Source organism: Somniosus microcephalus, chromosome 18 (assembly GCF_052327205.1).
Source record: "Somniosus microcephalus isolate GS21.2 chromosome 18, FLI_Smic_1.0, whole genome shotgun sequence".
Taxonomy (NCBI): Eukaryota; Metazoa; Chordata; class Chondrichthyes; order Squaliformes; family Somniosidae; genus Somniosus; species Somniosus microcephalus.
This window is the reverse complement of record NC_141004.1, coordinates 79267651-79280065: the sequence shown is the minus strand read 5'-3', so window position 1 is coordinate 79280065 and position 12415 is coordinate 79267651. Positions and strand designations below refer to the sequence as shown.

Sequence of the window (12415 nt, the reverse complement as noted above, 5' to 3'; positions counted from 1 at the left end):
CCCCATCAGTCTACTCTCAATCATTAGCAAAGTGATGGAAGGTGTCGTCGACTGTGCTATCAAGCGGCACTTATTCACCAATAACCTGCTCATCAATGCTCAGTTTGGTTTCTGCCAGGCCCACTTGGCTCCAAACCTCATTACAGCCTTAGTCCAAACATGGACAAAAGACCTGAATTCTAGAGGTGAGGTGAGAGTGACCGCCCTTGACATCAAGGCAGCATTTGACCAAGTGTGGCATCAAGGAGCCCTAGTAAAATCGAAGTTAATGGGAATCGGGGAAAACACTCCACTGCTGGAGTCATACCTGCACAAAGGAAGATGGTTGTGGTTGATGGAGGTCAATCACCTCAGCCCCAGGACATCGCTGCAGGAGTTCCTCAGGGCAGTGTCCTAGGCCCATCCATCTTCAGCTGCTTTATCAATGACCTTCCCTCCATCATAAGGTCAGAAGTGGGGATGTTCGCTGATGATTGCACGGTCTTCAGTTCCATTCGCAACTCCTCAGATAATGAAGAAATCCATGCACGCATGCAGCAAAATCTGGACGACATTCAGGCTTGGGCTGATGGTGGCAAATAACATTCGCGCCACACAAGTGGCAGGCAATGACCATCTCCAACAAGAGAAAGTCTAGCCACCTCCCCATGACATTCAATGGGATTATCATCGCTGAATCCCCCACCTTCAACATCCTGGGGGGGGTCACCATTGACCAGAAACTTAACTGGACCAGCCACATAAACACTGTGGCTACAAGAGCAGGTCAGAGGCTAGGTATTCTGTGGCGAGTGTCTCACCAAAGCCTTTCCACCATCTACAAGGCACAAGTCAGGAGTGTGATGGAATACTCTCCACTTGCCTGGATGAGTGCAGCTCCAACAACATTCAAGAAGCTCGACACCATCCAGGACAAAGCAGCCTGTTTGATTGGCACCCCGTCCACATTCACTCCCTCCACCATCGGCGTACTGTGGCTGCAGTGTGTACCATCTACAAGATGTACTGCAGCAACTCGCCAAGGCTTCTTCAACAGCACCTTCCAAACATGCAACCTCTATCACCTAGAAGAACAAGGGCAGCAGGCGTATGGGAGCATCACCACCTCCAAGTCACACACCATCCTGACTTGGAAATATATTGCCGATCCTTCATCGTTGCTGGGTGAAAATCGTGGCACTTCCTCCCTAACAGCACTGTGGGAGTACCTTCACCACACGGACTGCAGCGGTTCAAGAAGGCGGCTCACCACCACCTCCTCATGGGCAATAAATGCTGGCCTTGCCAGCGATGCCCGTATCTCATGAATGAATTGAAGAAAACCACTCTGCTCTATCTCACTACCACCTCGCTTGCCCCCTTCCACTGTCTCTGATTTGTCAGACTGCTTGTCCGACATCCAGTATTGGATGAGAAGAAATTTCCTCCAACTAAATATTGGGAAGACCGGAGCAATTGTTTTTGGTCCCCTCCACAAACTCCATCCCTGGCCACCAATGCCATCTCTCTCCCTGGCAACTGTCTGAAGCTGAGCCAGACCAGTCACAGCCTTCATGTTGCATTTGACCCCGAGATGAGCTTCCGACCACATATCTGCTCCATCACCAGGACCACTTACCTCCACCTCTGTAACATCGCTTAACTCCGACCCTGCCTCTGTTACCTCTAGACTTGACTTTCGATGCTCCCCTGGCCGCCCTCCCATCTTCCGCCCTACATAAACCTGTGTTTATTCAAAACTCTGCTGCCAGTATCTTGACTCTCACTGAGTCCCGATCACCCATCACCCCTGTGCTCGCTGACTTACATTGGCTCCTGTTCTGGCAACGCCTCAGTTTTGAAATTTTCATCCTTGTTTTCAACTCCCTCCACGGCCTTGCCCCTCCCTATCTCTGTAATCTCCTCCAGCCCTACAAGCCTTTGAGATCTCTGCGCTCCTCCAATTCTGGCATCTTGCGCATCCCCAGTTTTAATGGATCCATCATTGGCAGCCATGCTGTCAGCTGCCTTGATCCTAAGCTGTGGAATTTCCTCCCTAAACCTCTCTCTCTCTCTCTCTCTCTCTCTCTCTCTCTCTCTGCCTCTCTCTCCATTTAAGATGCTCCTTAAAGCCCACCTCGTTCTGTCTCCATGTCTCCTGTGGCTCAGTGTAAAATTTTGATTGAAGCGCCTGGTGACATGCTATGTTAAAGGCGCTATATAAATGCAAGTTGTTATTGATGTTGTTTATAGGTGGCTATTAGTTTTGATATGAGGGTTCCCTGTTGGTAGAAACAGGAACAGGTTTGCATGTTGGAATAACTTCACTTCATTGGGTTTTCAGCCAGTCTTGATTATTATAAATAAACAGGTTCTGGTGTATACCATTGACGTTTAGTAACTCATAGTAGAAACAGTGACTGTACAAACGTGGCCAGCTGTGACGAGCATGCCTTCAGGACAGTAACATTCACTCATACCAGATGTGTAGGCTCCAGCTATAACACTGCCTTTTTTCTCCTCTTTTACAGTTGTATGAAAACTTCATAAGTGACTTTGAGCACAGGTAAGCATTTGGCAAGATGACTAATGTCGGCATGGGACATGATTACTGTGCAGACAAGTCTGATTTAACCAGGTCTGGAATGTGAGCTGTTTTTCTAAGGGTTCTGAAAACTGTGTTGAGTTTAGACCGTTGGAGTCTGCCCCGCTGACTAGAAGCACCGAGGAGAATTAATGGGACTGTGCGGACTTGAAAGTGTCAATGTTGGCTTGGTACCCAGTGTTTACACATTGATCTGTGATATTCACCCCTGTTTAAGATGTAATGGAAGTAGAATGACCGCTGGAGATCAAAGGTAAAAGGGCACCAAGGGCATTGTGAATGTGTCCAGTTGACAGCTTTAACCTGGCATCCTTACATACATATTCAAAGTGAAAATAAAAAGTGCTGGAAATACACAGGAGCATCGAAAGAGAGAAAGGACCGGTTAATGTTTTGGATAGATTCCCATCATATCTCTTCTTTAGCTCTCTTTATTCATTCACGGGATGTGGGCATCGCTGGCGTGGGCATCGCTGGCAAGGCCAGCATTTATTGCCCATCCCTAGTTGCCCTCGAGAAGGTGGTGGTGAGCCGCCGCCTTGAACCGCTGCAGTCCGTGTGGTGAAGGTACTCCCACAGTACTGTTAGGGGGGGAGTTCCAGGGTTTTGACCCAGCGACGATGAAGGATCGGTGACATATTTCCAAGTCAGGATGGTGTGTGACTTGGAGGCGAACTCGGAGGTGGTGGTGTTCCCATGCACCTGCTGACCTTGGAGCACTTAATTTTGTCCCAGCTGATTATAATTTTCCCTTCAAGTGTTCTTCCATCTTTTGCTCTTCCTTTGCTCTCCCCACCCCCCACCTCACCATTGTGTTTTAACACCTCGATCAAGGGCTGAGCAGTTCTGTACTAGGAGGTGCCCTGATGGCGGATGTCACTTTCTCCTTCATTTCATCTTCCAACACCTCCTGCCCCATGATTTGGATGAGACTGACAATACCTATTCCTTGGGAAGAAGCCGGCTCCCACATTCAGTCCAGCCTGGGATTTACACTCTGCTCCCTCCTATGGGTGCCGTAGCCTGGTGGTTACGATACTGGATCGGCAACCCAGAGCTTGGGAGTTCAAATCCCAGCACAACAAATTTGTGAAACTGAATTCAATGAATTTGTGGACCAGATAAAATGACCATCAAGTTGTCAGATTGTTATTAAAAACACAACTGGTTCACTAACATGCTTCAGGGAAGGGAAGCTGCCACCTATCCAGTCTGACCGACATGTGACTCCAGTCCCACACAACATGGTTGACTGTTAATGTCCTCAGGGCAACTAGGGATAGGCAATAAATAAATAATTGTTGTCCAGATCCCAAAAACAAATAAAATTCCCAGATGCATGCCCAGCACTCTATACTGCAGCTGACTCCTGAATACTCAATGCTGTCAGTGGTTGCGTACATGAGAGCTGCCCTTCACTTGAGTGCAAGCATTTAGCAAAACGGGCAGGGGATTGGTTTGTGGCCAGTCCAAAGATTTTATTTCAATCTGCTCTGAAACTGTAATATCCAGTAAAGTACTCAACACAGAAGGTTCACTATTACAACACTGACGCTGGAATTTCATGTTCTCTCACACAGAATAAACCCCTTGTCCCTGGTGGAAATTATTCTACGCGTGGTTCGACAGATGAATGGTACGTTCCTGAACTCCCCTTCGGTGTATCTCTTTGTCCTATCAGTTTATATTTTAACATATCAAGCCCACATGTCTGTGTTTGCGCCCCATTTTTTAAAGATTTTAAACCATAATGTAAGTGTCATGGGTTAACAGAAATTTGCCCTGGAGCCTAGCCCACAGCTGGTTGGAGGGAATGGAATGTCCTTTCTCCGTGTTTGTTGTAACAGGCGGTGAGAGGCTACCAAGTAAGAATAACAGGCATTAGTGTTGCTCATTGAGTTACCTGTTTGTGTACTAGTTTCATTCTGCTGTTTGTACGTCTTGTATACAGTTCACTGTTTTAGAGGCAGGCCCCTCAGAGTAAGAACTCCTGCCACACCTAGAGTAAGAACTCCTGCCACACCTAGTGTAAGAACTCCTGCCACACCTAGAGTAAGAACTCCTGCCACACCTAGTGTAAGAACTCCTGCCACACCTAGTGTAAGAACTCCTGCCACACCTAGTGTAAGAACTCCTGCCACATCTAGTGTAAGAACTCCTGCCACACCTAGTGTAAGAACTCCTGCCACACCTAGAGTAAGAACTCCTGCCACACCTAGTGTAAGAACTCCTGCCACATCTAGTGTAAGAACTCCTGCCACACCTAGTGTAAGAACTCCTGCCACACCTAGAGTAAGAACTCCTGCCACACCTAGTGTAAGAACTCCTGCCACACCTAGAGTAAGAACTCCTGCCACACCTAGTGTAAGAACTCCTGCCACACCTAGTGTAAGAACTCCTGCCACACCTAGTGTAAGAACTCCTGCCACACCTAGTGTAAGAACTCCTGCCACATCTAGTGTAAGAACTCCTGCCACACCTAGTGTAAGAACTCCTGCCACACCTAGAGTAAGAACTCCTGCCACACCTAGTGTAAGAACTCCTGCCACACCTAGAGTAAGAACTCCTGCCACACCTAGAGTAAGAACTCCTGCCACACCTAGTGTAAGAACTCCTGCCACACCTAGAGTAAGAACTCCTGCCACATCTAGTGTAAGAACTCCTGCCACACCTAGTGTAAGAACTCCTGCCACACCGAGAGTAAGAACTCCTGCCACATCTAGTGTAAGAACTCCTGCCACACCTAGTGTAAGAACTCCTGCCACACCTAGAGTAAGAACTCCTGCCACACCTAGTGTAAGAACTCCTGCCACACCTAGAGTAAGAACTCCTGCCACACCTAGAGTAAGAACTCCTGCCACACCTAGTGTAAGAACTCCTGCCACACCTAGAGTAAGAACTCCTGCCACACCTAGAGTAAGAACTCCTGCCACACCTAGTGTAAGAACTCCTGCCACACCTAGAGTAAGAACTCCTGCCACATCTAGTGTAAGAACTCCTGCCACACCTAGTGTAAGAACTCCTGCCACACCGAGAGTAAGAACTCCTGCCACACCTAGAGTAAGAACTCCTGCCACACCTAGTGTAAGAACTCCTGCCACACCTAGAGTAAGAACTCCTGCCACACCTAGTGTAAGAACTCCTGCCACACCTAGAGTAAGAACTCCTGCCACACCTAGAGTAAGAACTCCTGCCACACCTAGTGTAAGAACTCCTGCCACACCTAGAGTAAGAACTCCTGCCACACCTAGAGTAAGAACTCCTGCCACACCTAGAGTAAGAACTCCTGCCACACCTAGAGTAAGAACTCCTGCCACACCTAGAGTAAGAACTCCTGCCACACCTAGAGTAAGAACTCCTGCCACACCTAGAGTAAGAACTCCTGCCACACCTAGAGTAAGAACTCCTGCCACACCTAGAGTAAGAACTCCTGCCACATCTAGTGTAAGAACTCCTGCCACACCTAGTGTAAGAACTCCTGCCACATCTAGTGTAAGAACTCCTGCCACACCTAGAGTAAGAACTCCTGCCACACCTAGAGTAAGAACTCCTGCCACACCTAGAGTAAGAACTCCTGCCACACCTAGAGTAAGAACTCCTGCCACACCTAGTGTAAGAACTCCTGCCACACCTAGAGTAAGAACTCCTGCCACATCTAGAGTAAGAACTCCTGCCACATCTAGTGTAAGAACTCCTGCCACATCTAGTGTAAGAACTCCTGCCACATCTAGTGTAAGAACTCCTGCCACACCTAGTGTAAGAACTCCTGCCACACCTAGTGTAAGAACTCCTGCCACACCTAGAGTAAGAACTCCTGCCACACCTAGAGTAAGAACTCCTGCCACACCTAGAGTAAGAACTCCTGCCACACCTAGAGTAAGAACTCCTGCCACACCTAGAGTAAGAACTCCTGCCACACCTAGTGTAAGAACTCCTGCCACACCTAGAGTAAGAACTCCTGCCACACCTAGAGTAAGAACTCCTGCCACACCTAGAGTAAGAACTCCTGCCACACCTAGTGTAAGAACTCCTGCCACACCTAGTGTAAGAACTCCTGCCACACCTAGTGTAAGAACTCCTGCCACACCTAGAGTAAGAACTCCTGCCACACCTAGAGTAAGAACTCCTGCCACATCTAGTGTAAGAACTCCTGCCACACCTAGAGTAAGAACTCCTGCCACACCTAGAGTAAGAACTCCTGCCACACCTAGAGTAAGAACTCCTGCCACACCTAGAGTAAGAACTCCTGCCACACCTAGTGTAAGAACTCCTGCCACACCTAGAGTAAGAACTCCTGCCACACCTAGAGTAAGAACTCCTGCCACACCTAGAGTAAGAACTCCTGCCACACCTAGTGTAAGAACTCCTGCCACACCTAGTGTAAGAACTCCTGCCACACCTAGAGTAAGAACTCCTGCCACACCTAGTGTAAGAACTCCTGCCACACCTAGAGTAAGAACTCCTGCCACATCTAGTGTAAGAACTCCTGCCACACCTAGAGTAAGAACTCCTGCCACACCTAGTGTAAGAACTCCTGCCACACCTAGAGTAAGAACTCCTGCCACACCTAGTGTAAGAACTCCTGCCACATCTAGTGTAAGAACTCCTGCCACACCTAGTGTAAGAACTCCTGCCACATCTAGTGTAAGAACTCCTGCCACACCTAGAGTAAGAACTCCTGCCACACCTAGTGTAAGAACTCCTGCCACACCTAGAGTAAGAACTCCTGCCACACCTAGAGTAAGAACTCCTGCCACACCTAGAGTAAGAACTCCTGCCACATCTAGTGTAAGAACTCCTGCCACATCTAGTGTAAGAACTCCTGCCACATCTAGTGTAAGAACTCCTGCCACATCTAGTGTAAGAACTCCTGCCACATCTAGTGTAAGAACTCCTGCCACATCTAGTGTAAGAACTCCTGCCACATCTAGTGTAAGAACTCCTGCCACATCTAGTGTAAGAACTCCTGCCACATCTAGTGTAAGAACTCCTGCCACATCTAGTGTAAGAACTCCTGCCACATCTAGTGTAAGAACTCCTGCCACATCTAGTGTAAGAACTCCTGCCACATCTAGTGTAAGAACTCCTGCCACATCTAGTGTAAGAACTCCTGCCACACCTAGAGTAAGAACTCCTGCCACATCTAGTGTAAGAACTCCTGCCACACCTAGTGTAAGAACTCCTGCCACACCTAGAGTAAGAACTCCTGCCACACCTAGTGTAAGAACTCCTGCCACATCTAGTGTAAGAACTCCTGCCACACCTAGTGTAAGAACTCCTGCCACATCTAGTGTAAGAACTCCTGCCACATCTAGTGTAAGAACTCCTGCCACATCTAGTGTAAGAACTCCTGCCACACCTAGAGTAAGAACTCCTGCCACATCTAGTGTAAGAACTCCTGCCACACCTAGTGTAAGAACTCCTGCCACACCTAGTGTAAGAACTCCTGCCACACCTAGAGTAAGAACTCCTGCCACATCTAGTGTAAGAACTCCTGCCACACCTAGTGTAAGAACTCCTGCCACACCTAGTGTAAGAACTCCTGCCACACCTAGTGTAAGAACTCCTGCCACACCTAGAGTAAGAACTCCTGCCACATCTAGTGTAAGAACTCCTGCCACATCTAGTGTAAGAACTCCTGCCACACCTAGAGTAAGAACTCCTGCCACATCTAGTGTAAGAACTCCTGCCACACCTAGTGTAAGAACTCCTGCCACACCTAGTGTAAGAACTCCTGCCACACCTAGTGTAAGAACTCCTGCCACATCTAGTGTAAGAACTCCTGCCACATCTAGTGTAAGAACTCCTGCCACATCTAGTGTAAGAACTCCTGCCACATCTAGTGTAAGAACTCCTGCCACATCTAGTGTAAGAACTCCTGCCACATCTAGTGTAAGAACTCCTGCCACATCTAGTGTAAGAACTCCTGCCACACCTAGTGTAAGAACTCCTGCCACATCTAGTGTAAGAACTCCTGCCACATCTAGTGTAAGAACTCCTGCCACATCTAGTGTAAGAACTCCTGCCACATCTAGTGTAAGAACTCCTGCCACATCTAGTGTAAGAACTCCTGCCACATCTAGTGTAAGAACTCCTGCCACATCTAGTGTAAGAACTCCTGCCACACCTAGTGTAAGAACTCCTGCCACACCTAGTGTAAGAACTCCTGCCACACCTAGTGTAAGAACTCCTGCCACATCTAGTGTAAGAACTCCTGCCACACCTAGTGTAAGAACTCCTGCCACATCTAGAGCAGTGGTGTTCAATATGTTAACCCACTGGCCACCTGTGGCTAATTGAAAATCTAGACGTGGCTAATTGCATTTCTGATTTGTGAATAAAAAATGAGTAATAGACACCGTTATTGGTCATGTGGTCTCTACTCAATTGCACGGTGTGCGCATGTGAACTTTGACCGTTCTGTGTTTGTTGGTAAAATTGTAAGATGAAAAACAGAGTGCGACATTTTTGATTGTTGTGAGTGCTTTCCCTCCTTCTTTACTGGATGGTGGTAGATGTTTAAGTAAATATACACTTGTGAAGTACACTTACCTGTATTGTGTGAGTGTATGTAAGGCGTTTTCTAGTAAAATTACTGCACGTGGCTTAAACAGTATCTCCGTAACCGCACTGTTAGCTAGTCAGTGACCCCTATTCAACAGCACTGTACTAGAGGCCAAGTTTTAATGGCCAAGTTTGTATTTTATGATGATACTGTTCCTGTTAATTTAAAACACAATATTTTTGAGCTCGTCAAGGGGATGGGATGTTAGTGCTGCGGAATGGAACTGTTCCCATTTCAGGCACCCAGTGTCAGCACTGAGCACTCCCAGATCAGGTGTAGTGCGGCCAGATGCAGCATAAAACTCCCTCTACTCTGCCCCAGTAACAGGTCTCAGCCTCAGAGTGCCCCCGACTGCTCTAATGTGGCATTTGTTTATCTTTCATGCGAGCAATGACGGACAGGTAAAGAGCCTCTGGTCCATTGAGCCTGTCCCACACAGTTGCGATACCTTGTGTATCACCAATATATACTCTCCACCCCACCCGAAACCATGTGATCTCCTGGGAGAGGCGAAAAAACAGATTAAAAACCCAGGCCAATTTGGGGGGAATCTGGAAATTCCTCTCTGACCCATCGAGGCGATCAAAACTAGTCCAGGGGATCACCCTGGCCCTGAATTCCCTGCAGTGCCCACCTTCTGTAAGAGGTGATCTCCGCCCCAGCCAGAAACAGCTCCGGCTCTCGCTTGAAGGAATTCAGCGAATCAGCACCCACCGCCCGAGATGGCAGCCTATTCCAGAGGCCCACTACTCTCTGGGAAATGAACCATCTCCTGACCTCTAACCTCGATCTAGCCTTGTCCAACTTAAATTTCTGAACCCTGGTCCTCCCTAACCTATTTAATTGGAACAAACTGACAACTGGAACACAATCTATTCCCTTCATTATCTTATAAACCTCAATCAGATCAGTCTTTGCTTCTCTAAAGTGTAGAGTCCCAGCCCGTTAGCCTATCAAGATAACTAAGATGCTTTAGACTAGAAATTAGTCTAGTGGCCCACCTCTGCACCCCTTCCAAAGCCTCACTATCACCCACCCTGTGAGGAGACCAAAACTGGACCCAGTATCCCAAGTGTGGCCTGACCAAGGTCTTGTACAAGGACAAACAGTGCACCTCGTCTTGTCCTCGGATCAGCCATCCTGTGGCGTCTCTGTTTGAGATTGTAAATTTGTGCTGAATTAGAAATGGATTTTGCTGTGGGGCTATGTCCACTGTGAGCTGGATGCAAGCTCATTTCATAAACAACAGACAGCAGAGACTTCCACCTCAGGTCCGCAGCAACCAGGTCCGAGAGGTGAAAGACCAGTGACTTTTTTTATTCGTTCATGGGATGTAGGCATCGCTGGCAAGGCCAGCATGTATTGGCCATCCCTAGTTGGCCTTGAGAAGGTGGTGGTGAGCCGCCGCCTTCAACCGCTGCAGTCCGCGCAGTGATGGTGCGCCCACAGTGCTGTTAGGGAGAGAGTTCCAGGATTTTGACCCAGCGACGATGAGGGAACACTGATATACTTCCAATTCAGGATGATGTGTGACTTGCATGGGAACTTTGAGGTGGTGGTGTTCTCATGAGCCTGCTGCCCTTGTCCTTCTAGGTGGTAGAGGTCACGGGTTTGGGAAGTGCTGCCAAGTTTGACGAGTTGCTGTAGTGTAACTTGTAGATGGTACACACTGCAGCCACGGTACGCTGGTGGTGGAGGGAGGGAATGTTTAAGGTGGTGGATGGGGTGCCAATCAAGCGGGCTGCTTTGTCCTGGATGGTGTCGAGCTTCTTGAGTGTTGTTGGAGCTGCACTCATCCAGGCAAGTGGAGAGTATTCCATCACACTCCTGACTTGTGCCTTGTAGATGGTGGAAAGGCTTTGGGGAGTCAGGAGGTGAGACACTAGCTGCAGAATTCCCAGCCTCTGGCCTGCTCTTGTTGCCACAGTATTTATGTGGCTGGTCCAGTTAAGTTTCTGGTCAATGGTGACCCCCAGGATATTGATGGTGGGGGAATCGATGATGGTAATGCCGTTGAATGTCAAGGGGCGGTGGTTAGATGCTCGCTTGTTGGAGATAATCATTGCCTGGCACTTCTGTGGTGCAAATGTTACCTGCCACTTATCAGCCCAAGCCTGAATGTCATCCAGGTCTTGCTGTGGGCACGGACTGCTTCATTATCTGAGGAGTTGCGAATGGCACTGAACACTGTGCAGTCATCAGCGTACATCCCCACTTAAGAACATATAAGAAATAAGAGCAGGAGTAGGCCATACGGCCCCTCGAGCCTGCTACGCCATTCAAGAAGATCATGGCTGATCATTGACCTCAACTCCACTTTCCTGCCCGATCACCATATCCTTTGATTCCCCTAGAGTCCAAAAATCTATCGATCTCAGCCTTGAATATACTCAAAGACTCAGCATTCACAGCCCTCTGGGGCAGAGAATTCCAAAGATTCACCACCGTCTGAGTGAAGAAATTCTTCCTCATCTCAGTCTTAAATGGCCTACCCCTTATCCTGAGACTATGCCCCCTAGTTCTAGACACTCCAGCCAGGGGAAACAACCTCTCAGCATCTACCCTGTCAATCCCCCTCAGAATCTTGTATGTTTCAATGAGATCACCTCTCATTCTTCTAAACTCCAGAGAGTATCGGCCCATTCTACACAATCTCTCATCATAGGACAGCCCTCTCATCCCAGGGATCAATCTAGTGAACCTTCGTTGCACCGCCTCCAAGGCAAGTATATCCTTCCTTAGATAAGGAGACCCAAACTGTGCCCAGTACTCCAGGTGTGGTCTCACCGAGGCCCTGTACAATTGTAGCAAGACTTTCCTACTCTTATACTCCAAGCCCCTTGCAATAAAGGCCAACATGCCATTTTTCTTCCATACTGCTTGCTGTACCTGCACGCTAGCTTTCTGTGTTTCTTGCACGAGGACACCCAAATCTCTCTGAACACCAACATTTGAAAGTTTCTCACCATTTAAAAAAGATTCTGTTTTTCTATTCTTCCTACCAAAGTGAATAACCTCACATTTCCCTACATTATACTCCATCTGCCACCTTACTGCCCACTCACTCAGTCTATCGATATCCCTTTGCAGACTCTGTGTTCTCCTCACAGCTTACTGTCCCACCGAGCTTTGTATCATCAGCAAACTTGGATACATTGCACTCGGTCCCTTCATCTAGATCATTAATATAGATTGTAAATAGCTGAGGCCCCAACACTGATCCTTGCGGCACCCCACTAGTTACAGCCGGCCAACCTGAAAAAGAT

General features: G+C 48.1%; 1 protein-coding gene across 1 annotated transcript in view; it reads left to right on the top strand.

Annotated features, from left to right (window-relative positions):
- Positions 1–12415, top strand: part of LOC147105396 (26S proteasome non-ATPase regulatory subunit 13-like) — a 62551-nt gene that overhangs the window by 2081 nt on the left and 48055 nt on the right. Inside the window, exons 3-4 of the mRNA XM_086011702.1 lie at positions 2511–2545; positions 4165–4220. Coding sequence (XP_085867828.1) covers positions 2511–2545; positions 4165–4220 — 91 coding nt within the window. The remainder of the gene's footprint in view (positions 1–2510; positions 2546–4164; positions 4221–12415) is intronic.